The 24744-nt window shown below is 41.8% G+C and overlaps 1 protein-coding gene across 8 annotated transcripts in view; it reads left to right on the top strand.

The window, feature by feature from the left end:
• The window catches only part of cadpsa (Ca2+-dependent activator protein for secretion a), a 236621-nt gene that overhangs the window by 64056 nt on the left and 147821 nt on the right, over positions 1–24744 (top strand). For all 8 annotated transcript variants that reach the window (XM_036002087.1, XM_036002088.1, XM_036002089.1 and 5 more), the window contains exons 4-8: positions 3549–3629; positions 4460–4696; positions 8747–8868; positions 17546–17657; positions 17793–17932. In XM_036002087.1, the coding sequence (XP_035857980.1) occupies positions 3549–3629; positions 4460–4696; positions 8747–8868; positions 17546–17657; positions 17793–17932 (692 nt within the window). The remainder of the gene's footprint in view (positions 1–3548; positions 3630–4459; positions 4697–8746; positions 8869–17545; positions 17658–17792; positions 17933–24744) is intronic.

The following is a 24744-nucleotide window of genomic DNA, read 5'->3' on the forward strand; positions in this document are numbered from 1 at the left end:
TAAAACAATTTATCTTCTGTGTAGTGTCTACTAGGTGTGTAAATCTTTACTGGTCTCAAGATTCAATTACAATTATCCTGTCAACGATTCGAGTCGATTGGATATCAGGATGCATCATGATGAGTCACCTCCTCAATATTAATATACAGTATATTACTGCACATGGTTTTCATCAACAAATTCAAGCAGTCAGATATATATATGAACTCCCTTTTTTATTGTAGCTGTCTTAAAAAAGACACTTCCTGAAAGTAGCAGAGTCTGAACACAACAGACAACAGACAAAAAATCAGCGACCTGATAATCTACAACCCAGTCTCACGGCAGTTCGTGTAAATGTCACGTTATTTTTAATCTATTGATACGTGTTCACGGGGACGTTTTTCTCGTTTTTTATGTGGTGGCCAGCACGAAATACCCTACGGGGAAAGGACGCCTCACACACCGGGTGATATGCCGGGAGGCGGCCGCGGGGGACGCGCGACAATAATGGGATGGCGGAGGTTGGGTTTAGGAAAAACACTACAGGGAAAGGGCGCCTCACACGCCGGGAGACGGCCGCTGGGGACACGCGACAATAACGGGATGGTTGTGATTAGGAAGACTACGGGAAACAAAATGCCACACACGGGACGCCATCCCCGCTCACCCGGGTGAAAGTCCTGTGTTGTTTGACCCATCCACCACCGCGACTAGCCTCCCTACGCGGATTTTCGGCTCTTTATACTACTCCTTACCATTTTCGTGCTGTGACCACGAAATATGCTTCCTATTCAAATACATTACTTCACATTTTTGTGCTGGCCACCACGTAAAAAAACGAGAAAAATGTCCTCGTGAACACCTATCAATAGATTAAAAATAACGTTACATTTACACAAACTGCCATGAGACCGGGCTGTAATCTCAGTAACATCTGTAGGCAATAATCGATTGTGGTCTGTCACTGCATCAATGCAGAATCGTCCAGGTCCGCATCGGGATGTATCGATGCAATGATTAATTTCAACACCCCTAGTGTCTAATAATCGATACATCGACTAATCATTGCAACTCTATTTTTAAGCCCATCAACGTTTCTTCAGAAGCAGCAGTCTGCTCTTCTCAGAGACTAAAACAGAGCTAAAAGCATGGGAACAATAGACTTACAGTGAGCGCGCGCACACACACACACACACACACACACACACACACACAGAGTTGTGTGACAGCAGGGCCTTCAGCCTGCTCCGGCTGATGAATCCCACATGGTTATCAGATTGATTCCTGCTCTCTGTTGTGTGTCACTGGCCTTGGGAAGCAGCAAGCCTCTCTTGGCCAACAGGAAAGGGAAGGTATTGACATACGGTAACAATACTGTCTCCTGGAGGGCATTCTTCACTGAGAGTATGGGTACAAGTGGGCTTGCAGGACACAGCCTTTTGAGAGGAAAATCATAAATTAACCACACGCTTTTTCATGTCACATTACCTGTCTAATAAACATAAAATTATTTGATATCATAACATGAACATTGAGCTGCTGAGCAGTGAATCTGTCCTGTCTGTACGATGATAATTTTCTTTTCAAAACAACAAGAAACAATAAAACCTGTTCAATGTCCAAGTGTATTTTTGTCTCAATTCCCTGTACATGTAACATCTGGCAACCAAAATGACCACTCAGGCCAAACAGGCCCTAGACTGTTCTGAGGCCTGTACTACGAATCAAGATCAGTTAGATTTATTTCAGTTACCCGGCTTCACCTAACCTAACAACCGCGGTCCCGCATAAGCTGTCACGACGGTGGTTAACAAGTAGTTCAGTCAACTCAGGGTTTCCCAATCCAGCGACGTGCACGTTCACATAAAAGAGGTGGTGTTTGCACAGCATGACCAATCGCAAACATCTACAGAGCCGCATATTTTACACAAGAAGAGCAAACTATAATTCTACATAAATATGAAGAACACAGACACAGTTTTACAGGCAAAACGCATTACAGTCGCTGCTTTCTAAAACAGGATGGAAAGCTGGCAAAAAAGCCGACGCTGTAAATGCGTAAATCACAACGCTCATCAATATCACTTCCCCATCAGTCAGGCACAAGATCTGATCATAATTACACTTGAGCTTTCCATAAAGTCACTGCTTTAGCCTATTATTTCAGTTGCAACCCTGGCAGTGGTAAGCGATCGTGAGAGCAAAAAAATATAAAAACAATTCAAACCGATGTGCACATTGGCAACACACGGCCAACGCTCAAAATATATATTTCATAAAAATACCCCAAAATACCCAATCAGGGAATGTCGGTCTCTAAATGTTTTAACTTTTATGAGCGCACCTCTCTCCGCCCACCTCTCTCCGGATCTTCTAAGAACGGTGACGCCGTTATCAGTCGAGTATTGATTGGTCAGTAGGCGGTGCGTTTACACCGGTTGATCTCTAATCTCCAAACTAACCTGCTCCTGAGCAGGTTAGGTGTTCAGCATAAGTTACCACGGCGATTTAACCCGGTAACAAGTGATCCACCGTCGTGAAACACAAAACCCTGAGTTGAACCTGAAGTTACCTTGTTAACGTCAAATCTTGCTTCGTAGTACAGGCCTCAGGTTGTGTAGTTTGATTTATGCTCTGCAGAGTGTTACTGTTTAGCCTGTGATGCCGACCGTCAATCAGTCATAGTGAAGACAGGAGCGTTTCATTAGTGTCAAAGAGTCAAAGGCCTTGTTCAGACAGCTAGCCCCAATCTGTGTTTTGGTATATCCAGATTGTATCCAGAATGATCTCAGAAAGTCTGGACACCAAAAAAAAAAAAAAACATGTGAAATGCGAGTTTTACAAATCGGATCCAAACCATATTTGGAAGTGGTTTGAAATGCGATTCCAATCGGATTTCTACAAATGTGTGACTTTTGCGTCACTTGCAATGTGACACACAACCACAACATCAACAACATTCGAAGCATGAATGATATTGGAACTCTTCTAACTGATTGATGCTATGAGGAGGACTGCTTGTTGATTAGCCTTGCTGGACTTTGCAGACTCCCTGGAATATGAATTGTTTATGTATTTATTTTGTAGTTGTGTGTATGAGTATTTGTATGTGTTGTTTGTAACTGCAAATACTCTCAATAAATTAATTGAAAGAAAAAAAAAAAAAAAAAAAAAAACATTCGAAGCCCCGCGCACTTCCTGGGTGCCTGATGCAGACACCTGGAAACGCTGTCCAATCAGAGCAGACTAGTTTTTTTTTCCCAAAGGGGGGCTTAAAGAGACAGGCGAACCAACAGAGCGTCTCAGACAGAGGTTGAATACAGGTGCAGCAGCCATGGGCAGTATGAGAATAATAAAGTGTTTGTTTTTTTTAACAACAAAGCATGTTCTGCAAACACAAAATAAAAGTATGAACCTGAACATGAGCATAATAAGTCACCTTTTAGTTCATTTATTCCTTTTGTTAATTTTCAAATTTTTGTTGCTATTATACTAATTACTATTAGCCTATATTGTTGTGGTGCGGCTTTCTGACGTGCACTCTGTGTCTGTGTGTGTTTCTCCAGCTGGACAATCCAGATGAGCAGGCAGCCCAGATCAGAAGAGAGCTGGACGGACGCCTGCAAATGGCAGACCAGATAGCTCGCGTAAGGGTACAAGGATGGATGGATGGAGCGACAAATGGATGAATGAATGTATGGATGGATGGAGTGAATGATGGTCAAATGGATGGATGGACTTACAGTAAATAATTGGGAATACATGAAAGAATACTGATTATTGAATATTGAATGTAAATAGACCTTGACCTTAATCAATATTCAAATGAAGTGCTTGAAGTTGTAGATCTACAGCATTCAGATTTTATCACATGATTAACTGACCTATACTTTTTATAGTTTTTTTAAGGCCAAGGACCCCATAGCTGAAAGAGAGACAGCGCACGGACCCCCTACTGCATATTTTATGAAATTGAGTTGCATATTAAAATGGACCTATAGGGCTGCCTAAAGCCTTTACACATACATTTTTATGGTGCATACAATACTAAGCTATTAAAATAATTATTGAGGTTCATAGATTTAAACATGTTTTAATGTTACACATACATGTAGCACAGTGAATCCTTAAGATTAACTGTATCTGTGGATGGCTACCTTAGTGACTACCTTACAGGCCGATAAGCCTGTCATCATCAAGTCATCAAGTTGTGTAACTTTAAAAACAAATCACGAACAGGCTGATCTATCTTTGCTAATAATATGTTGGACTGATGTTTATGTATATTCTCAGACATACTTAACTTTTGAACTTTTGTTTTAAATGATTAAACAATAACTTGCAGTAACTCTGAGGACCCCCCTAAGGGTCCCGGACCCCCTGTTGAAGATCTCTGCTCTAAACTCATGTCGAAGTTTGGAGTTAAGTGTTTTTTGTATGCTAATAAATGCACTGTGTGCCTTCCTGTTGTGGTCAGCATGGCGGAAGGTTTCCCAGGTTCGCATCTAGAGAGATGGAGGCCATGTACATCGAGGAGCTGCGATCGTCCGTCAACCTGCTGATGGCCAACCTGGAGAGCATGCCCGTGTCCAAGGGAGGAGAGTTCAAGCTGCAGAAGCTGAAACGAGGCCACAACGCATCCATCATGGACATGGGCCAGGAGGACGAAAACACGCTGTCCAAATCTGACGTGGTGCTATCCTTCACCCTGGAGGTTGGTGGATTAATGATGTTGGTTTACTCACTACACACCGACACACACAGATGTAAATCTAATAAATCTAATTATTATTTTTGTAATTATTATTTTTTTTTGGGGGGGGCTGCTTCAGCCTCCCTAAAATAGGCCTAACAATGTCCATGGTTGTCAGACACTTAGAATAATAATCTGAGCCTGTCAGCGGCAAAAACAGCACTTTTAGTGGATGGAAACTGACGATGCACATTTGCCCAATAGAGCCCGGTTCATGGCTGCCTGTTACAGCGTTCTCACTCAATACTAGACCAATTTCAAAGATTTTTGTTCACATTAATGACTTAATAATATTACTAATAATAATAATAACTTTTATTTTTATAGCGCCTTTCATGAAACCCAAGGACACTTTACAGAATTACTGTGGCTAAGCTAAAGGAGGTTGTAGGTGTGGTGAACAGATGGTATTTCAGGAGTTTTTTTTTTTTAAATGTCCAGGGATGTAGAATTTTGTATATCTGTAGGGAGGGTGTTCCAGAGGGATGGGTGCGAACACCAAAGGCTTTGTCTTCGAAGGTACACAGTCTGGTATGGGGAATGGAGAACAGGCCAGTGTCTGAGGACCGCAGGTTTTGGGGTGGGGTGTATGGTCAGTAGCCTGGCTCCGCCCTCCTACTTACTTCCGCTCAATTTTCATTTCCCTTCAGTACTCCGTCTGGGTTTGCGGTATATTCTTGGGTTTTCTCCGGTCAAATATTTGGCGGTCCAATCAGTGAACAGAGGGAGTGGCTGAAAACGGACGGTTGAGGACGTGCACAAGAAAGATGTGAGCGAAGCCATTCGGTCCGTTGTGGCAGCAATGCTGCCGAATATCCAGAAGTTAAAGCCTGAGCAAGAACAATCTTTGCTGAGTTTTGTTGGTGGCCATGGTGTTGTGGCCCTCCTCCCCACGGGGTTCGGGAAAAGTTTGATTTTTGACTCGCTCCGTTAGTGGTGAAGGAGTTGGCTAAGGCTAACGCTAGCAATGCTAATGCTAAATATAAGCCGATAGTTGTTTTCGGTCTCCCCTCTTGTTGCACATGCGCATGACATACGTCACAACCAAACGTTAGCGATTGGTTATGGCAGATCCAGAGTGGCTCTGGGCAGATCCAATAGTTTTAAACTCCAACAGAGTACCCGCCTTCAAGGAAGTTAACACTTGTCAATGGAGAGAGGCCAGACTCTCAGTACAAATGAAATGTACGAGAGTCTGGTAGGACAAGGCTATATGGTCAGAGGAGTTCGGAGAGGTACTGTGGTACTTAAACACAAATGCATTGGAAAATAGGGTCCAGGTTGAAAAATACACAAATTACCCTTTAGGCAACGCACTGGCTGTCAGGTTGGTCCAGGATAGTGGACAGGTTTAGACATAAATGAGTAAAGTGGCCAATAAAGCTCTCCTTTTGATTGTGAAGTCAGCCCATCTACTGCAATATGAATCCACCTCAGTGTTTGAACTGTGGATGGTGTGTCTAATGAGAGAAAATGTCTCTCAGGATTTCTACTGACTGTCAGACTTTTTGAACCTCGCCCTGCTGTAATTGGTTTCCAGGCCATTTCTATGTTGAAAAGGACACGGAGGCAGAGTGTAGTATCTCCTTACCACTCACGTGAAACATTACCTGTCCAAAATCTGTTTATCCTCCAAAAGACCCAATAAGCTTAACAGTCAAGCAGCTCCAGGATTATTTTACTGCCTCCATGTTGATGATTTCTAGCATTTCAGAGAAAAGAGGCCCTTTTCCTTCTCTATAAAAATACAATGTGGGTGAGGTGGGAGAAATTCTATCTTTTGTACAATGGATGTTCTCTTTAGCTGGGCAGCACCTGCCCACAATTTGTGTTTCTCCCATTGGGGTCTGGCAAGGCTCAGTAGATATTTACTCAAGACAGGCTTTGGTTTCAGTAGGCCAATTCTTATTTAGATATCAACATAAACCCATCCAACACCCCACTGGACAATGTATATATATGTACAGTATATAGCTTACTAATGACAAAAGCAGAAAAAATTTAATCAATCTGCAAGATTTAGAAATGTTAATGAAAATGTTTCTTTCTTGCAATATATTGACTTTATGTGTGGCCAGTTTGAAATGTATTCTTATTGTTACTCTGTAGCTGTTTTGGCAGATTCTGGAGGTGGAGTCAGACCAGGCCCCCAGGAAGTGCCCCAGGCTTTAAAGCCAATTTGACATAGTAGCCAAACAGTGGAATTGCATTTTCCGTGTCCGTCAAGTGATACCCTCAGGTCCAAATAGACTTTTTCCCATCGACTTACATGGCCACAGAGACGTCTGTAAATCAGTGGATACGTTTTTTTTTTAGCACCACAACCCCCGCAAAATGACTTGTTTTATTATCTGAAATTGATCCATTCAGTCTGATAACCAGTGGTGGAAGAATTATTCAGATCCTTTTACTTAAGTAGAAGTACTAATACCACACTGTAGAAATACACAGTTACAAGTAAAAGTTACGAACAAAAGTTGTTGAAGTACAAATTATGCAAGTTGAAATGTAAAAAAACTAAAATTCAACTGTGAATCACGTTTTAAGGACAATTTCTGTTAAAATATACAGTCATACAACTGTTAATACACAGATGTTTCTTAGAGTGCAGGATGTGTGGTTTTGCTACTTCATGGAAGATAAGAGTTTAAGTTAATGAAGAAATCAGAGATGCCTTGGCCTCAGGCTGAGTCCCTGATACCCTGTTTGCAAGTAGGGTTTTGTACAGAGGCTTTGAGGTGACATGGATGTAGATAGGAAAATTATGTCCTTATTTTATAAGTCTGTTATTGAATCGGTTCTTACTTTTGTCATGATTGCTTGGTACGGTAACCTGAACATCAGGGACAAAAAACACCTCAGCCATATTGTAAAGGTGGCTGGCAAGGTGATAGGTTTCCCACAGTCCCCCTTGATGGTTATCTTTGACCACCAAGTACTTCGCAAGGCCCGGTCTATACTATCACTCTGAGTTCGTAATACTTCCCTCAGGTCGCAGATTTAAAGTACCTCGGTTCAAGAGCAATAGGAGTAAAAACTCCTTTGTCCCATGTGCAATAACTCGGCTTAATTTGCACATGTAATGTAGTATTTTTTTGTTTTGTTTTTAGAGATTGCTCCAGTGGTGATAAATGGTGTTGTGTGTGTTACATACAGGAGACCTTTTTGTACTCATGTCTTTGTATTGTTGCCTTGTCTATTTGTATGTTGCTTGACTGTGTTTCTTTTTTATCTTTCACACATGACTGCATATGAAGTTTCCCATTTGGGATAATAAAGTCACTGAACTGAACGTAATTTTCTTTATAAAGCACTTTAGTAAAGCGCACACACACTTTACTAAAGCTTCAGCGCTGCCAAAGCTGTCCCCCTGCCCATCAGCATTTCACTGCTCAGTTACTGTATATGTAGTCAAGTCAGCTGTCATTTGGATTTTGATCAAGTCATTACAGCAATAATTTCTCACATTATGTTACACATCATACGTCAAACAAAATATTTGACGTCACCAAATAAGTCCTAATTTGATCAAACAATTAAAGGTTTGCTTAAAAAGTGCAATCCATTTGTTGTTTTAAGAGAATACCATTGCAGGCATTGACTTTTCGTATTATGTTCATATAGTTACTGTAGACAACTGCTCAAGTATGAAATAGTGATTTAATTGAGGCTCATAAATGCCACACGCAAACTACAGCTAAGTTAATTCTGCGCACCGACCTTCAAATGTAACTAATGTTACTGCAGTCGTCTGACAGCATAAAGATACAGACACAGTTTGTCACTGACAGCAAATGCATCAGTTGCTTCATCAGCTATCTTGACATACAAAATGGAATAGAGACAATATTGGTATTTCCTTCTTTTGTTCCCAAGTGTATGTTCAAACTTGTTCTTTTAGGCTATGTAAACTTCCCGCTTTTTTATTTTTGAATGTATGTGTAAAATGTGTAGATATATAGTATATATTAAATATATGTGTGTGTGCGTGTGTGTGTGTGTGTGTTGCAGGTGGTAATCATGGAAGTCCAGGGTCTGAAGTCGTTGGCTCCAAACAGAATTGTTTACTGCACCATGGAGGTGGAGGGTGGACATAAACTGCAGACGGACCAGGCTGAGGCCTCGAAACCCACGTATGTTGACACACACGCACACACACACACACACACACACACACACACACACACACACACACACACACACACACACACACACACACACACACACACACACACACACACACACACACCATTTCACCCCATTTCACCCCACATGTAGTGAAATAATCCTTCTGGAGCTTTCCAGTTCAACACACTGTGTTGAAAATGACTTTCTTTAATGATACCACACACTGCCATCTGCTGGTCAAATAACTGTATCCAAACTGAAGACTATATGCAGTGTGTACATGATACAATGTGAATGCTTTATGTAATGTATTGCGTGTAGTACAGGTGTGAAAGTCATTTTAGTCACATCATCCTGTCCTAAATATATATGTCCATATCCTATCTCATTCAAATGTGCAGTCCATAAATCAGGTTGGTGCTAATTGTGAATACTCCAACACTCACACTTCTCCCTGATGCTCCTGCATGCTTTGCTGCTTCACAGTTGAACTCCCTTACCTGCCCACCATCCTCCAGCACCCCGTTTGGTGACAGGAGATTTCAAGTCTTTGGGTGACACAGTAGAAAGACTTTGCTTGTGTACATATATGGATGAAAATGTCAAATATTGTTAGTTAGAAAGTTTGTTTTCTCAACTGTGTTTAGACTAACATTTCATTTCAGCATTCACTGAGGTAAAAAAAACAAACTTTTTGCATCTTCACCATTTGCATGCTTATTTAAACATAATTAAGCAACAATACAAGTGACAATGCTTCGCTGTCAGATGTAATATTGCAGGTTACATCTTGTCTCCATGGCAGCCATTCATTCATTGTCTCATCACTTACACTTCCTTTTTCTCTGAATTCTGTTTTGTCTGTTACTGTTTAATAGTTCAAGCTGTTTTATTAGTACAGTAGAAGTAACTGATGGGAAAATGGCCAACACGAGATACCAGATCCTGGCTGGAAACCATGCTTGTTTCTGTCAGCTGGCCGGCTTCATACTGCAGGACCTTAACACAAATCTAGCTTTGTGTTCTGGCAGACACGAGGACTGGGCAATTGCAACTAAAATGGTCATTCCTAAAACACACTGCAGCTTTGTGGGCATTAGCGTTCTTTAACTAAATTTGGAAAAATACCTCATTTGAAAGAGTAAAATTAGATGAAATGTACTTTTGTACCTTTTTAATGTACCACAGACCCAATAATAACTGCATTAAGATATAGATTTAGAGAGAAAAAGTATAAGATATGACCTTATCTCACGGTAAAGATATCATTTCTTATTCAATCTCTTTGTTGTCTTTGACTTTGTGCTTTAAATATGAGGTGGGTGTTGAGATAAGCACTCTGGTTGGCCAAAACAGGATGAGACAGACACAAAAGTTTCCTAGTAAAATTGAAATACATACATTAACAGTCATGTAGTGACTGTAGACATGTAGTGACTGTACATACATACAGTGTATGTATGTACATACAGTGTATGTATGTACAGTCAAAGTCAGATGGTGTGCCTGAAACTAGTCAAATAAGGAATTAAAATCGAAAGAGTGTTTTGTGTTTTGTGTCAGAGAAGACCATTACTGTATTGTCTGTACAGTATAAGAGAAAAGTGAATGTCAACAGACTGTACAGTATGTAAGTCATTACTGTACAGAAGAAAGAGTAGTGGACCAAGAATGGTACCCTGAGGTACCTCAAAATCACAGCTCGAGGGGAAGGAGGTTACTTAACCAATTACTACCTGGGGTCTAATTTGATAATTAAGAAGAGCACATCTTCAAAGCAGAGGAAGAAAATTGGAAAGAGTTTATGTGAATAGTGTAGCCTACTTAAAAAAGACTTTTGGCCAGCTGTGCAATATTAAAGGCTTTTTATAGTTTATAGTGCCAGAATTGCCGCCATTTTTGTGCTGTTTTGAGTCAGTGCAACTGAAGTAAATACGGTCTACTAAGTGTCTACTTATGTGCACATTTTGGTCCTTATCAACAACAATAGTCCTCTCTTCCAATTTATTCTGTCATTAATATTCATATTGATACTGCATTTACATAAATACACTCTACTATAGGCACTACATTATTTTATTTAGAGCAAAAATATATACGTAATTCCCAGAATTTTTTATAGCTTTAACCCCATAGACATATATTGACCTCAGAAATGTATCTGTCAGAAAGTGTACTGTTTTTCTAGTCACAGTTTTCTTCACATATTAAGCAAACAGGTACATTTTTAGTCACTAATAAGAATATTAAAAGAATATTGCAGGGACTTGTCTATTATCAGTCCCTGTAGGAACATTACAGGGAGAGTTTTAAGGGGCTACAGTATAATAACAGTTATCTGCTCATTTTGAATCTGAGTGGCAACATAATAATATGTTTAATGTCTAATGTCTGCTAATTACAAATGATTACCACATTAGAGTCTGTAATGATCAGGAAACGACGTGTGTGTGATTTTGTGTAATATTCAGTTAAGAACAGTTTGGGTTATGTCAGTTATGAGATAACAAAGCTTGTTATGTTGAGATGCTTTGTGGATTATCTCACGATCACAAGAAAACTAGGAGGGCACTCGGAAAGCGCCTGCAAACAGACAAACAGACAGACAGACAAACCAATAAACAATGCAAAATAATAACATTACCTCCTTGGCAGAGGTAACAGCCTGTTAATGTTGAGTTTAGAAATGCACCGAAATGAAAAATCTTGGCCGAGAGCTGAAACAGAATATAATGAAAAACTTGGCAGAAGGCCGAATACCGAATGTGGTTTTTGTAAACTAAACTAAACTAAACTTACTTAACTAAATAAATTAGTAAGGTTAAAATATTTTTAATTGGCCATCTTTGAGCTCCCCTTTTTGAAAAGCCTATATTAGGTCTATAACTGACAGCTGAAAGAATGTAACACACTCTGTACGCCTACAGCAAAAAAGTGCTTTGAAAAAAAAAAAAAAGTCCATTGAAAAAGTGGATGGACCCACAACAAATGACTAATCATCCTATATGCCTACTTAGCGTACTTCTTCAGGAGAGATGGCAGGTTCTTCTTTATGAAAAGTAGCCTTTTCTGCGTTCTCACATGAAAGTCAGTTCCTCTTGTTACGAGAGTAGCGTAAGTTAGAGCGAGGATGTTAGGTGCGTCAAGTGAGTGACGTCAATGAGTGTATTCAAGCGGTGCCGGAGTGAGAGTAACTTATCAAACGAGTGCTGCTGTATGAGGGATAAGTGAGAGGAACAAGAGATAGCAAAGACGATGTAAAGTGAGTTAACACTGAACAATAAAAAATAAAAAAACGCACCCATAGGTCGTTTATATATATTTTTGTTTATAGTGACGTTGCCCTCTGGTGGCCGTTGTAATTATGACAGGAGCATAGCACGAAGCAAGGTGAAGCAGTATATCAGTGACAGATTTCCTCGTCAGGAGGCAGGTTGGGGGGGGATGGGTCAAACTAAACACAGGACTTTCACCCAGGAGAGCGGGGTTTGACTCCTGTTTGAAAATAAAGTTACTTCACTTTACTAACGTCACATTCATCGTCACATGCGAAACCGTCAATTAACATCATTCTGATGGTTATTATAAAGTTGCAACTGATAATTATAATAATACCTTGTTAATGGTTAATACATACCCTGTAACACATTTATGAACATTATTTACATATCAGTGCACAAATAATCAATAATCATCTCTTTTATAGATTCCCCAAAAATATTTGATGGGGCCAAATTAATGTTACTTGATGTTTTATAAACCATGTTTACTAATTATTATAAGCATTAGTTGCAACTTTATAATAATAGTATCAAAGTGTCAGTAATAGCCATCTAAATAATGTTTATAGATTAGACAATTAGTAATCACTGACAAAGTTTTAACTATTAAAATGCACTAGTCCGTTTGGAACGGGCCGATTGATTGGCCTGTGGTATTGCTGCTTGTAGCATTCATCAAAACCAAATTGTAGGCTACCCCAAAATTACTTACCCCAAACCACTTCATATGCAACTCCCCTGTATACCCTACTACTAACTTACTGATTTACCTGACAGAGAACGTTGCAGATTCAGAATGTAATCACAAAATATCTCAATGAAAATGTGGCGTAATCAGACATTAGTCTCATGGACTCATGGCAGTGCGCTACCCACCCGGCCCGTTATGAGAGCTAATCAGCACATATCTGCGTTAATCAACCACCAGAACCGGACTGTTTGTGTGTGTGTGGGTGTGTGGGTGTGTGGGTGTGCGGGTGTGTGCACAGAGAGAGAGAGAGAGAGAGAGAGAGAGAGAGAGAGAGAGAGAGAGAGTGTTGTCTTGTGTCAGATCGAACAAATTTAACATTTCAGCAGAGGTGTTAATTTCCATACAGGTTTAGTGGCTTGACAATTAACGGTGAAGTAGGCATTTTGGCGATGGTAATGTTATTAGTTAGCTGTATACTTAATTAACCCGGGAAAAAAATGCTGTGTCTGCCCGGTTCAGCTCTGAGATTTTCTTGCATTGCACAGCGCTGCGAAGGAATAATCTCCGAGATTACTTTATATTCTGCCTCTGGTTAGAAGTGGTGAATGTAGGCTACAGCTCACAGCAACTTAATACTATATAGTGTCTGGCTTTTGTTTGATATTTAGTGTTGGCAAATGGCTTTTTGAGTTTCCTCTTTGCAAAAAAATAGACACGGAAAAGTGTAGCACCTTTTTTTCGCCAACCTTATTCCACACAACAGTCGCGATGTTCCTTTCAGCTATCTGCTCGCTCGTGCTCCAGGAAAGTGAAGAAAAGTAAGTTTGGTATATCCAGCAATCATGTAGCTAACGTTGGAAGAAGGAAAAGAGTCAAAGGCGGTAACACCCCCCACCCCCCGCTGTTGTAAAGCGCTCTGCATGTGGTGTCTGCATGTGGTGTCTGCGTGTGGCGTGCAGGTTACCTTCCCACCAAACACGCCCCTAAACACGGACAACAATGTGACTCAAAAACAGTGTCTGGTAGCCTGCCTATAAGTGGCATCACGCTCTGTCTGCAACTTGTTGTCTGTAGCTGGTTGTGCTTTGCATGTGTGGGATTCTGAAACGTCCTTAAATTCGGGAATTGCCGTTTGTTTATTCAAAGGCCAAAGTAGTGCTACTTTGCACATTTTTGTGGGTCTGAGGTGCTGTGCTGTGCAGTGTGAGAAGGGGAGTGGCCAGCAGCTGGAGCGGCAAAAGCCAATGTGTGCTTCTTTTACCGATATATATTTAACAATATCTTTTGCATTTCTAATCCAAACAACGTCACACTTGGCACTGCACTTACTCGTGCCCGTAGCAAGGCACCTGTCAAGTTTTAAATCCATCGGACTAATGGTTCTAGAGATATGCGCATAACACACAGACACACACACGCACGCACGCACACACACACACACACACACACACACACACACACACACACACACACACACACAGACAGACAGACAGACAGACAGACAGACAGATGTTCCTGCAATTTATAGATAGATTAACAACTTATTTTATTTTACACTAAACTAATAAAGAAATAGCTATTAACTAAAGTTGAATTAACTATGAATTACTATTAATTTGTTAATGATGGTTATTTTAAAGTGTTACTAAATATTAGATTAGAGCAGCTTTAAGGATTACAACTTTCTGGAATCCATATTCCAAAACACAAACTTAGTTCAAATAGGTAAATATCACATTTTCAAAGAGATACGACTGCACCTTTCCTTGCACAGACACCCACACATTTGTTTGTCCACTGCTAGTAGAGAAACCGAAATATTAATCACATGTACACAGTTTGATTGTGTCTTAGCTAACAAATGAGCCCTAACAGCTGCAATCAGCAGCAGTAAGTGACAGTATGTGTCATCTCGCTCACAATGCTAATGCATTTGACACCATATAATTATCATGTAATGAAGCACGACACAAGAATAGAAACTCAGGATGTAGCATTTAGTGGTTTAATAATAAAACAGCTCCTCGGTTATTTTCAAAGAATTACATTGGAGATCAAGAGTGCGTCACACTGTATAATGACTCACTGAGTGAAACAAGAGTTATTTTATTCTTACTATTTACCTCCGCTGTGTCTGCAGTCAGATAGCTGTTTTCTCATCAGAAACACTGACCGATACATGGGAAGGACACTTTAAGGCCAATTTATGCGTCTGCGTTATATCCATGCCGTAGGTGCGTACGTAGGTACGTTGAGATACAGACCCTACGCCGTAGCCTGACGTGCAGCTCTCAAAAAAAGTAACTACACGTCGCGCTGACGCGGACGTGTCATAGGCTCACTTGGCCGTGGCTTGGTAGCGTTGCATTTCCCCCTACTCATTTCCGGGTTCTACTTCTCCATAAACAACTTGAAATCAAGGAGAGCTCCTGCTACAGATTTCCCACTGCGGTCAGAAAGCACAGGGGATACACTTTGTTTCTCTCACTATGCCTCTGGAGTCAGTACCTGCTCTGAAGCTATCCCCGTCACTCTCTCACTCACTCTACCACACACACACATGCCGGCCCTGCCATTCTCTTACCGGCAATTTCCACTGGATGCGGAACGTCTCCGGAACGTCGACGGAGTCATTAGGTAATTAAAGTCAATGTGTGTATTTCCACTGACTGCGGAATGTCTGCGTCCCTACTCCGTCCCAGCTCCGGCGGTCCGCAGCCCTCCGGAGCAGATACGCAGAGCTTCTATTTTTGCCGGACGCCGGAGAGCTCCGCAGCAATTCTGCACACGGCAGATAGTGTGGGACAGGAAGTCGAGCACAGAAACAAAATAAAAATCAGATTAATTTTCAAAGTAAAATACACCGTGCTCACGGCGGATCATATTTCCCTGCACTACACCTTGAAAACACAGCACAGAGTTGTTTCCCCTCTACTCCTCTGGATGGAAACAAACTGTTGTTGGTTTTGTGGTTCTATTCTACATGAATTCGCGAGATATTGTGGGTCCTCGTGAGTACAGCTATCAGTCATGGCCACAACCGTAAAAATCCGGACCTAGTGGGTATTGACGGACGGCGGAGCTGGTCCGCAGACGTTCCGCATCCAGTGGAAATTGCCGGTTAAAGAGATAGACGCACACACCAACGCATAAGTATAAACCTCAGGCCACTTATGTAGGCTACGGCGAAAGCTCTGCGTGGAGCCTCTGCAGAAGCATAAACCCCGCTTTAAACTGGTTGCCTGTAGTATGTTGTCTTTTATCTCCTTTGGTGTGAAAGTGCGATTCCCAGCACTCCTCTCCTGAGTGCTTTTCTTTAGTAGAATCCTGTGGAAGGTATTCAGGTGAAACACTGCAAGAGATGTGTTTTCTGCTGCTGGATCAAAAGCAAACACAAACCCTGTGGCAGAGCAACAGCAGACTGTCCCAGAGGAAAAATCTGTCATCTCTTTACTTGTTCACACTTACAGTAGCAGCACTGTGTCGTGTGATGTTGTTCCACCTAAGGCTCTTTGAAAATATCATAACATTTGGAAAAATATCTAAATGATATATTTGATTAAATGTGGCAAATACCAAACATACCATTGCAAAAATTTCGATGTTATCATTTTGTGATGCCGAAACTGTAATCCATGCATTTGTGTCTTACTGACTTGAATACTGCAATGTCCTTTTTTTTCTGGTCTTCCAAATTGTGCCACAAGAGGCCTACAACTTGCTCCGAACACTGCAGCCAGAATCCTGACAAAAACTACCAAATATGATCACATAACACCCGTTGTCGCTCTTCACTGGCTCCTAGTCCATGCTAGAGCTGATTTTAAGGTTCTTCTTTTAACACAGGGATGTCAAACTCAATTTCACCAAAGTGGAAAATGAGAATCACATCCAGGGCCTGACATGTTTAGTTTATTGACATGCTATTATTTAAAAAATATATATACCTTTGACTGTATTACTACATGTCTCATATAGCTTCCTCACTTACGGTTTGGTCAACATAAAGCCCTAAAAAAAGTCAGCAAAAAAGTTCCTTAGCCATCAAAGAGTTTAACAAGTCATGCAGAACATTGATTACATTTTTAAAAGCAGCTGACTCAGAGCAATCTGAATATGAGAACTCTCTGCTTCTGGGGGAATTTCTGAGTCTTAAAGGACAATTCCGGCGCAAAATGAACAAGACAGACAGACAGTTTATTAAAAAGATAGATTATAAAGACAGTAGCGTTCATGTTTACATGCCGGCGCCATCTTGGAAAACAGTCATGACCGGTTGAACCACAACTGGTTTACATGTAGGGGCCCTCATTATGCTACCGTTGAAGTGTGGTGTAGAAATAGCAATTTACCCTCTGCCCCGACTACTAGCGTTGCAAGCTAATCACCAGTTTTCCGTAGCTTGTTTCAAGCTACAGACACATTCGATTAGCATCCCAGAGAACGGTCGACTCGGTACACATATGTTGTCCTTTAAATTCGGCAAATCTGAGAAGATAAACAATAAATACAGAAACAGAAACAAATATACAAAATACTTGTTTAAGCTGGTGGATGCTGGTTTTTATTTATTTATTTGGGTCAGATGCTAAGTGACAGAAGGGTTAGGCAGTCCCAGAGACATCATCATCTCTAACACGATGCTTTCTTTCTTGTTTGTGTGTGTGTGTGTGTGTGTGTGTGTGTGTGTGTGTGTGTGTGTGTGTGTAGTTGGGGTACCCAGGGTGACTTCACCACCACCCAGCCATTACCTGCTGTGAAGGTGAAGCTGTTCACTGAGAGCACAGGAGTGTTGGCTCTGGAAGACAAGGAGCTAGGGAAGGTAAGAGACAATAACAACGCTCCTTCATTTTGGTCATTTCACTTGGGACAACCTTTGTACAGTATACACTGTACAGTGCACATTACATTATTATTGTTATCATTATTATTATTATTATGATGTGACTGTTCCCAGGTTGTGCTCCACCCGACTCCCAACAGTCCCAAGCAGTCTGAGCTCCACAAGATGGCGGTGTCTAAAGGCTGTCCAGACAGTGACCTCAAGATCAAACTGGCCATTCGCATGGACAAACCACAGAACATGAAGCATTGTGGGTAAGTGACAGTGATATTCTGAATACTGGCTGAAAATGAGAAAGAATCTGAAATGAGATTTGTATTCTGGTTTTTATCACATTATACAGTTGATTGTGTCCTCGTGGTTCTGTACACTACACTAAGGAACATAGCCTAGGGCAATAATCAGTCAGGAGGGGGACATTTTATCAGAATACAGCATAGAAAATCTGCTTAGAAATACAGGAGAAATTGGATAGGATAGAACAACACAATGTAATACTGCTAAATAAAACATGTATTTAGGGTTTGATGCACAACAAAACAAAACATGCAAGAATTAAACCCCCCCTTTCAATACCATGGATATAGAGCCATTGGGCCAGCCATGCCAAAACACTTATTTCTGAACTTAAACTTCAAATTCACCCTGGAAACACTCGTTCGTTCCTCGGGAGTGTTTTAATCTAAACCACAATCTTTATCCTAAACTTAACGAGTCGTTTTGGGGCTTAAACTTAACTGTCATGCTGACTTATTCAGGCTAAACTCCACTACCATGGCCACTGAAAGGATCTGGCGGTGCCTGTAACCTACTGGCGGCTAAACAACTGCCGCTCGGATTTTATTGTTCTATGGCACTATGTGTTCACGTTACAGCGCTTTACTTCAGTTTTAGGTATATAATTATTATCTGTCTAGGCTATTGGTGAAGTAGATGATCACTTTGAGGGGGGGATACATTTTGTCCCCATAATTCAGCAGAGGCAGGGATATGTAGACCAGAAAGGGGCAAATCACACCCTGGTTATATCAAAACTGGAGAGCATTTATTGAAAAAAAAGCTGGTAGTGAAGAAAAATCGTTTTGGTTGAAGTTAGCCCAATCGCATTCTGCGATAGACAGATGCTTTATCCAATCACCTGCCAGGTATTTTTTTGAAAGTGCCTGCCCTCTTCCAAAAAGTTTCCAATGACGGCTTTTCAGATGGTTCTGTGTAACACACCATCTGGTGCGTCAGGTTAACTGCCCAGTGTTAGGCAACAAAATCTCTTCAAATATCTCCTCCGGGAGAAATAGGACAGTAAGGGTCCTTGAGCAATACAAACACAAGCTTTTGGTTTTCAACTAAGGAGGGTATTAAATCTTTCTGTCCTACAGTAACAAGACTACAAATCCTGGTTTGTCAGTTAGTTTTCTGTTGGTGGTGTCAATGGAGGGGAAACGCCACAGAAACCAGTGTTTGTGTGAAGTTGTATGTCAGATACAGGCTTTAGACAGACGTGAAACTCTCTGCTACATGATCATTGCTTGTTTAATCATCATTATGCTCTATGTCATAGGTGTTTTGAAGGAAGTGCTTTGCCCAAAAGATGATTCATTGTTTCCCTCTTGTGGTTATCTGCTGTTACTACACAGACTTCTATAGTAAATTATGAGACCTGTTAACTTTTGTGAGGATAGGGCTTCTGCAAAAGGTTAGAGTGGTGGATCAACACAGCAGACCAATATAAGGCCACTGTTTATCTGTTTATCTGTTTATCTGTGTCTCTGTGTCCCGACCGGTCGCGAGATGGCTGCCTACCAGGACCCAGGTTCTGTCTGAGATTTCTGCCTGTTATGACAAATGATGTTTTTCCTCGCCACTGTCACACCCTTATGTTTGTTCTAGGGGGGCAATAGATGGGTCTCATTGTGGACATGCGTTTCATCATATCTGCCCATCCTCTGAGGTCCGTAACCTTGGTGTAATCCTAGACTCCACCCTCTCTTTCTATACTTATCACCAAATCCACCCTTTTTCATCTTAAAAACATCTCCAGACTCCGGCCAACACTCTGCAGAAACCCTCATTCATGCTTTCATTACCTCCTGTTTGGACTACTGCAATGGAGTCCTGCCTGGGGTCCCCAGCACAACCCTAGACAGGCTCCAGTATGTCCAAAACTCTGCCGCCAGGGTCCTCACCCACACCAAGACCTGGCAGCACATCACCCCAACCCTGATCCACCTTCACTGGCTCCTAATTAAGTCCGGCATCAAATATAAAATCCTCCTTCTCACCTACAAATCCCTCCATGCCCTGGCCCCACTGTATCTCTCCAACCTCCTCCATCAATACACCCCACCTTGAAACCTGCGGTCCTCAGGCACTGGCCTGCTCTCCATTCCCCACACCAGACTCTGCACCTTTGGAGACAGAGCCTTTAGTGTTGCAGCCCCATCTCTCTGGAACACCCTCCCTGCAGATATCCGCAATGCTACATCCCTGGACATTTAAAAAAAACTCACCACTTGTTCACCACAGCCTACAACCTCCCTTAGCTTAGCCATAGTAATTCTGTAAAGTGTCCTTGGGTTTCATTAAAGGCACTATATAAATTAAAGTTATTATTATTATTATTATTATTATTATTATTATTATTATTATTATTATTATTATTATTATACTGTGAGGTAGCACCAGCCATGCAATAAAGAGGTGTACTTTTTGTTGTAATAGAATCTTGGTTCATGCTAAAGATTAGATAAGATAAACGTTATTGAGTTTACAAAAGCAAAGGAAAAAGTGACAAAAATGAAATACAAATACAATAGAATAAAAATTAAATAAAGCTATATACACTTAAATGAAATAGAATACAATAAAAAGAGCTATACTTTATACATGCAGGATGCACAGGAAAGATTATTGCTGCTATACACTGAAATACACACATGGTATGTAGCATTGCACTTGAGATACAAATGTAAATAAATATATTGCACAAAATCTGTCATGTTGTGGTGGGTGATGGTGACAGAGGTAACAACACTGTTACATCATGTTATGACTTTTTTATTTTAAAAAGTCGGACTGCCGTGGAAACAGAGGACCTGCAGTAGCGCTCCTTCTCACACTGGCTGTCGCAGTCTGTCACTGAAACCAGCTTCCTAAGGCCCTGATGCAGGGGGTTAGCGTTAGCGTTGTTTCAGGCCATTCTGTAAAGAGTGACAGAGTGGTACTGTTGAGAGACAGATGTTGTCAGTGTTCTGGTACAGGAGTTGATCCTGAGATGTGGATCAAAAGTTCTGGTTGCATCAGAGCATTGTGCATGTGAGATTAACTGTTGTTCTGAGCTGCATAAAGAGAACTGTCTGAACAGTGAAAAATCAACTCAGTATATGGAGAAGTGTGAGTTACCAATTGTAACCCACTGATGATATTCAGGCTGAATTCAACATGGCAAACTTTAACTTCATAGCAGTGAGCAAGAGATGCTCACAAGTCTCTGAGCGAGAGTCCAAGTCAAGTCTCAAGTCTTTGAGCTAGCGTCCACATATTTTGCATTCAGCACTTCCTTTTGTTTGGGCCTTTGTTGTCTGAAGTTTTTAAAGCCAATGTTTTTGATGAACGGCAGCAGCGGCCGGTGTGGTCAACATGTTTGTCCTCTCTCATGTGCGCAGCAGATACGTGACGTATTACGTGTTACGTAGGTAGGTTAGTGGTTACGCAGGGAGGGGAATAACATGCAGCTCATCAGATGTTTCCTAAAAATAAAGATTGTTCACGAGTCCCGCATCTCCGAGTCGAGTCTGAAGTCTTTTGAGGACGAGTCTCAAGTCAAGTCTGAAGTCACTGTGTGTGCGGCTTGAGTGCGGCACGAGTCCGAGTTTCAAACTTGAGTCCGCATCTCTGCAGTGAGCTGATATTAAAACCAGCTAGTAGAATCATTGACCCCAGCAACTGGACTGATGTGGCACAGTAGACTGTAATGGATTGTAGGATACCGTTCTAAAGCCATCTTACTGTAGCAGAAGGGTGCCAAGTCCAGTGTAAGTGTATTGCCTGTTTTATTGCATTTTTCAGACATGGGACACACTCGCCTACCTGGTGGTGCATGAATGCACTTCACTGCTCAGAACGGAAAGTGCTGCTGTTTGGACAGACCTACCGTGTGAGACAAAGATCTCTCGACATTAGTCAGGGCTAAAACATCTGCTCTTTCTGCAAACATTCAGGGGTCCTAATTGTTTCTGCCCCCCTGGACAAGTATAATCACCACTGAGCAAAACAGGTACTGGCTATATGACGGGATGGCCAATTCAGCTGTCCCAGACAAGTTTCCAGAATCCATACGCCAACAGGGTCATTATGGCGCGCCTTATCATCTCTCTGCCAACAGGGACTCCATCCTCCATTTATGTCTGTCCTGTACTCTCAAACTCATCTGAGCTGTCGTTGGCATTCTTGTACTTTGAGCATTTAAATGTAGGGCCCTTATGAAATTAGAGAATACATATTCACAGACATTTAAAAGAGTATAGCCTCCTATCGCATGAGCGGTGCAGGGGTGGAGAAGATGAACTGAAAGTGGTTCGGAGCGCTCGCTAGCGTGTCACTCAAGCGGAGTCAGCAGCTGGCACGCGTCCCGGTGACAAGAAGCGGAGCACACAGAGCAAAAGTCTGTTCTGCTGCCCATTTTCGGCACTGCTGGACTGGAAAAGAAATGCTAGCCCGAGTCAAGAGGCAGTGTTTTATACACACTGGTGCACACACACTTCCTGCTTTAAAGCATTTCTCGTCTGTCTGTAGCTGTGAGCGGATTGTCCGCCTTCCTCACCCCCTCCTCTCTCCCTCTCTTCCCTCCATATGCTTTCCTTTGGGAGCCTTGGAGGAGGCTGCTGGGCTGCCCTGTAAGATGCCTTCACTGTACCATGTTACCAGCCCCACTCTATGCTCAGCACACAGGCAGGGCCCTCATGTGTCACCTCATGGATGCTGGGTTATTGAGGACGACAGGCAGAAGCAGCTCTGGGAGGGACTCGGGGGAAAGGCACACTAAGGGAAACTGAGGCAGGCTGACTAGGGAGACCCACAGCTAGGCTAGGAGCAGCAGAGGCAAATCAAACCGGGGTCCTCACCCTCAGATGTTCTTTTACAACAAAAGCCCTTTCCCCGTCCTTCTCCTGCTGCATCATATTTTCATGTGGAACCTAAGAGAAAAGTCAACACAACAAGCCTCAGCACTTACTACAGATATAGCATGCTGGCTGCTGCATTGGGCTGTATTTCTGAATGAAATAATGAGAGAATCATTGGGGTGATTTTCTTTGCGTGACCAGCTCTGAGTTCGCCGTTTCAGATTGAAGAAAATGTCTCAAGGGAATGACTGACGTAGTTCTCTAGTTAACATTTTTCACATTTGATATCATTGCAAATGCTACTTTTTCTTTTGTTTGTTTTCAAATGGTATTGTTTTACTTTACTTACTTTACTTAAAGCTGGGGTAGGCACATTACTTTTGGCGTCGATGGGCAAAAATTCCATAACAATCTTTCAGAATAGTGTAATTCAAGTGTTTTGAGAGAAAAGTAACCTTCTTTACCTCCTCTCGGCTCTGTTTTCAGGCTTTAGAAAATCTAGCCCGTGACTGCAGACTTTGGCCAATCACAGGTCATTTCCGAGAGAGAGAGAGAGAGAGAGCGTTCCATTTGTGGATGTATAATAAAACCTGGATACAGCGTTCAAGGTGGAGTTTAGCCTTCGACTAGTCTATATCGACGACCATTCACGGCCGGATGCCCGTCACCGTCCTCTTTCTTTGTGTTGCCGTTCTAAACTCCGGTGGATTTATGAGGACTATGGTTACTGCTCCTCAGATCTCTGCAGGGTAAATCCAGACAGCTAGCTAGACTATCTGTCCAATCTGAGTTTTCTGTTGCACGACTAAAACAACTTTTGAATGTACACGTACTGCCAAAACAAGTTCCTTCCCAAGGTTATTTTGAAGCGGCACCGTTGCTCCGTCCGGCACTTAGCACCGCCCAAGACGATTGTGACTGGTTTAAAGAAATGCCAATAAACCAGAGCACATTTTTCTCCCATCCCAGAATGCTGTGTTGACTAGCCAGACCCTCCTTCGTAGCACTGTGGAGGAAGGTCTGGCAATGCGAGACTAGTGCCTAAGCAAAAACCACAAACAGCTGTCATGTGGGACCATGAGCAGATCAAATGGCGGTCTTTATGTGTGTTGATATCAGCTTTGGTGGCACAAACATGATTGAAGAACTCTCTGTTGTAGAGAATATAGAGGGCCCTAGCTTGCACCCGGCTCGGCACAAAGCCGGACGCAAGTGTCTTTGCTAGTTTAAGATCGTCCAGCGCCCACATCGTTTAAATAGCAAATGCACCTGCGCCTAGCTGTGCGCCCATGGGCGTTCTGGTCTAACAGGGTGTTGTGTTCAGGTGCATTCTTGGCATATTGCTATCTTGAGGCAGCGGGAAGTGATCGCGCCATTGACCATCAAAAACCTGGTCTAAAGTCAACAACGCAGCATTTCATTGTTATTTAAAAAGTGCATAAGTAAAATGCACCTAGGCTTATGCACAGCACGCGCACACTATGCTTGTTACACACACAGGGAAGCGCAGCAGCACACTAACATGTACAGTCAGGTCCATAAATATTGGGACATCGACACAATTCTAATCTTTTTGGCTCTATACACCACCACAATGGATTTGAAATGAAACGAACAAGATGTGCTTTAACTGCAGACTTTCAGCTTTAATTTGAGGGTATTTGCATCCAAATCAGGTGAACGGTGTAGGAATTACAACAGTTTGTATATGTGCCTCCCACTTTTTAAGGGACCAAAAGTAATGGGACAATTGGCTGCTCAGCTGTTCCATGGCCAGGTGTGTGTTATTCCCTCATTATCCCATTTACAAGGAGCAGATAAAAGGTCCAGAGTTCATTTCAAGTGTGCTATTTGCATTTGGAATCTGTTGCTGTCAACTCTCAATATGAGATCCAAAGAGCTGTCACTATCAGTGAAGCAAGCCATCATTAGGCTGAAAAAACAAA

This window comes from Sander lucioperca, chromosome 6, assembly GCF_008315115.2.
Source record: "Sander lucioperca isolate FBNREF2018 chromosome 6, SLUC_FBN_1.2, whole genome shotgun sequence".
NCBI classification, from domain to species: Eukaryota; Metazoa; Chordata; class Actinopteri; order Perciformes; family Percidae; genus Sander; species Sander lucioperca.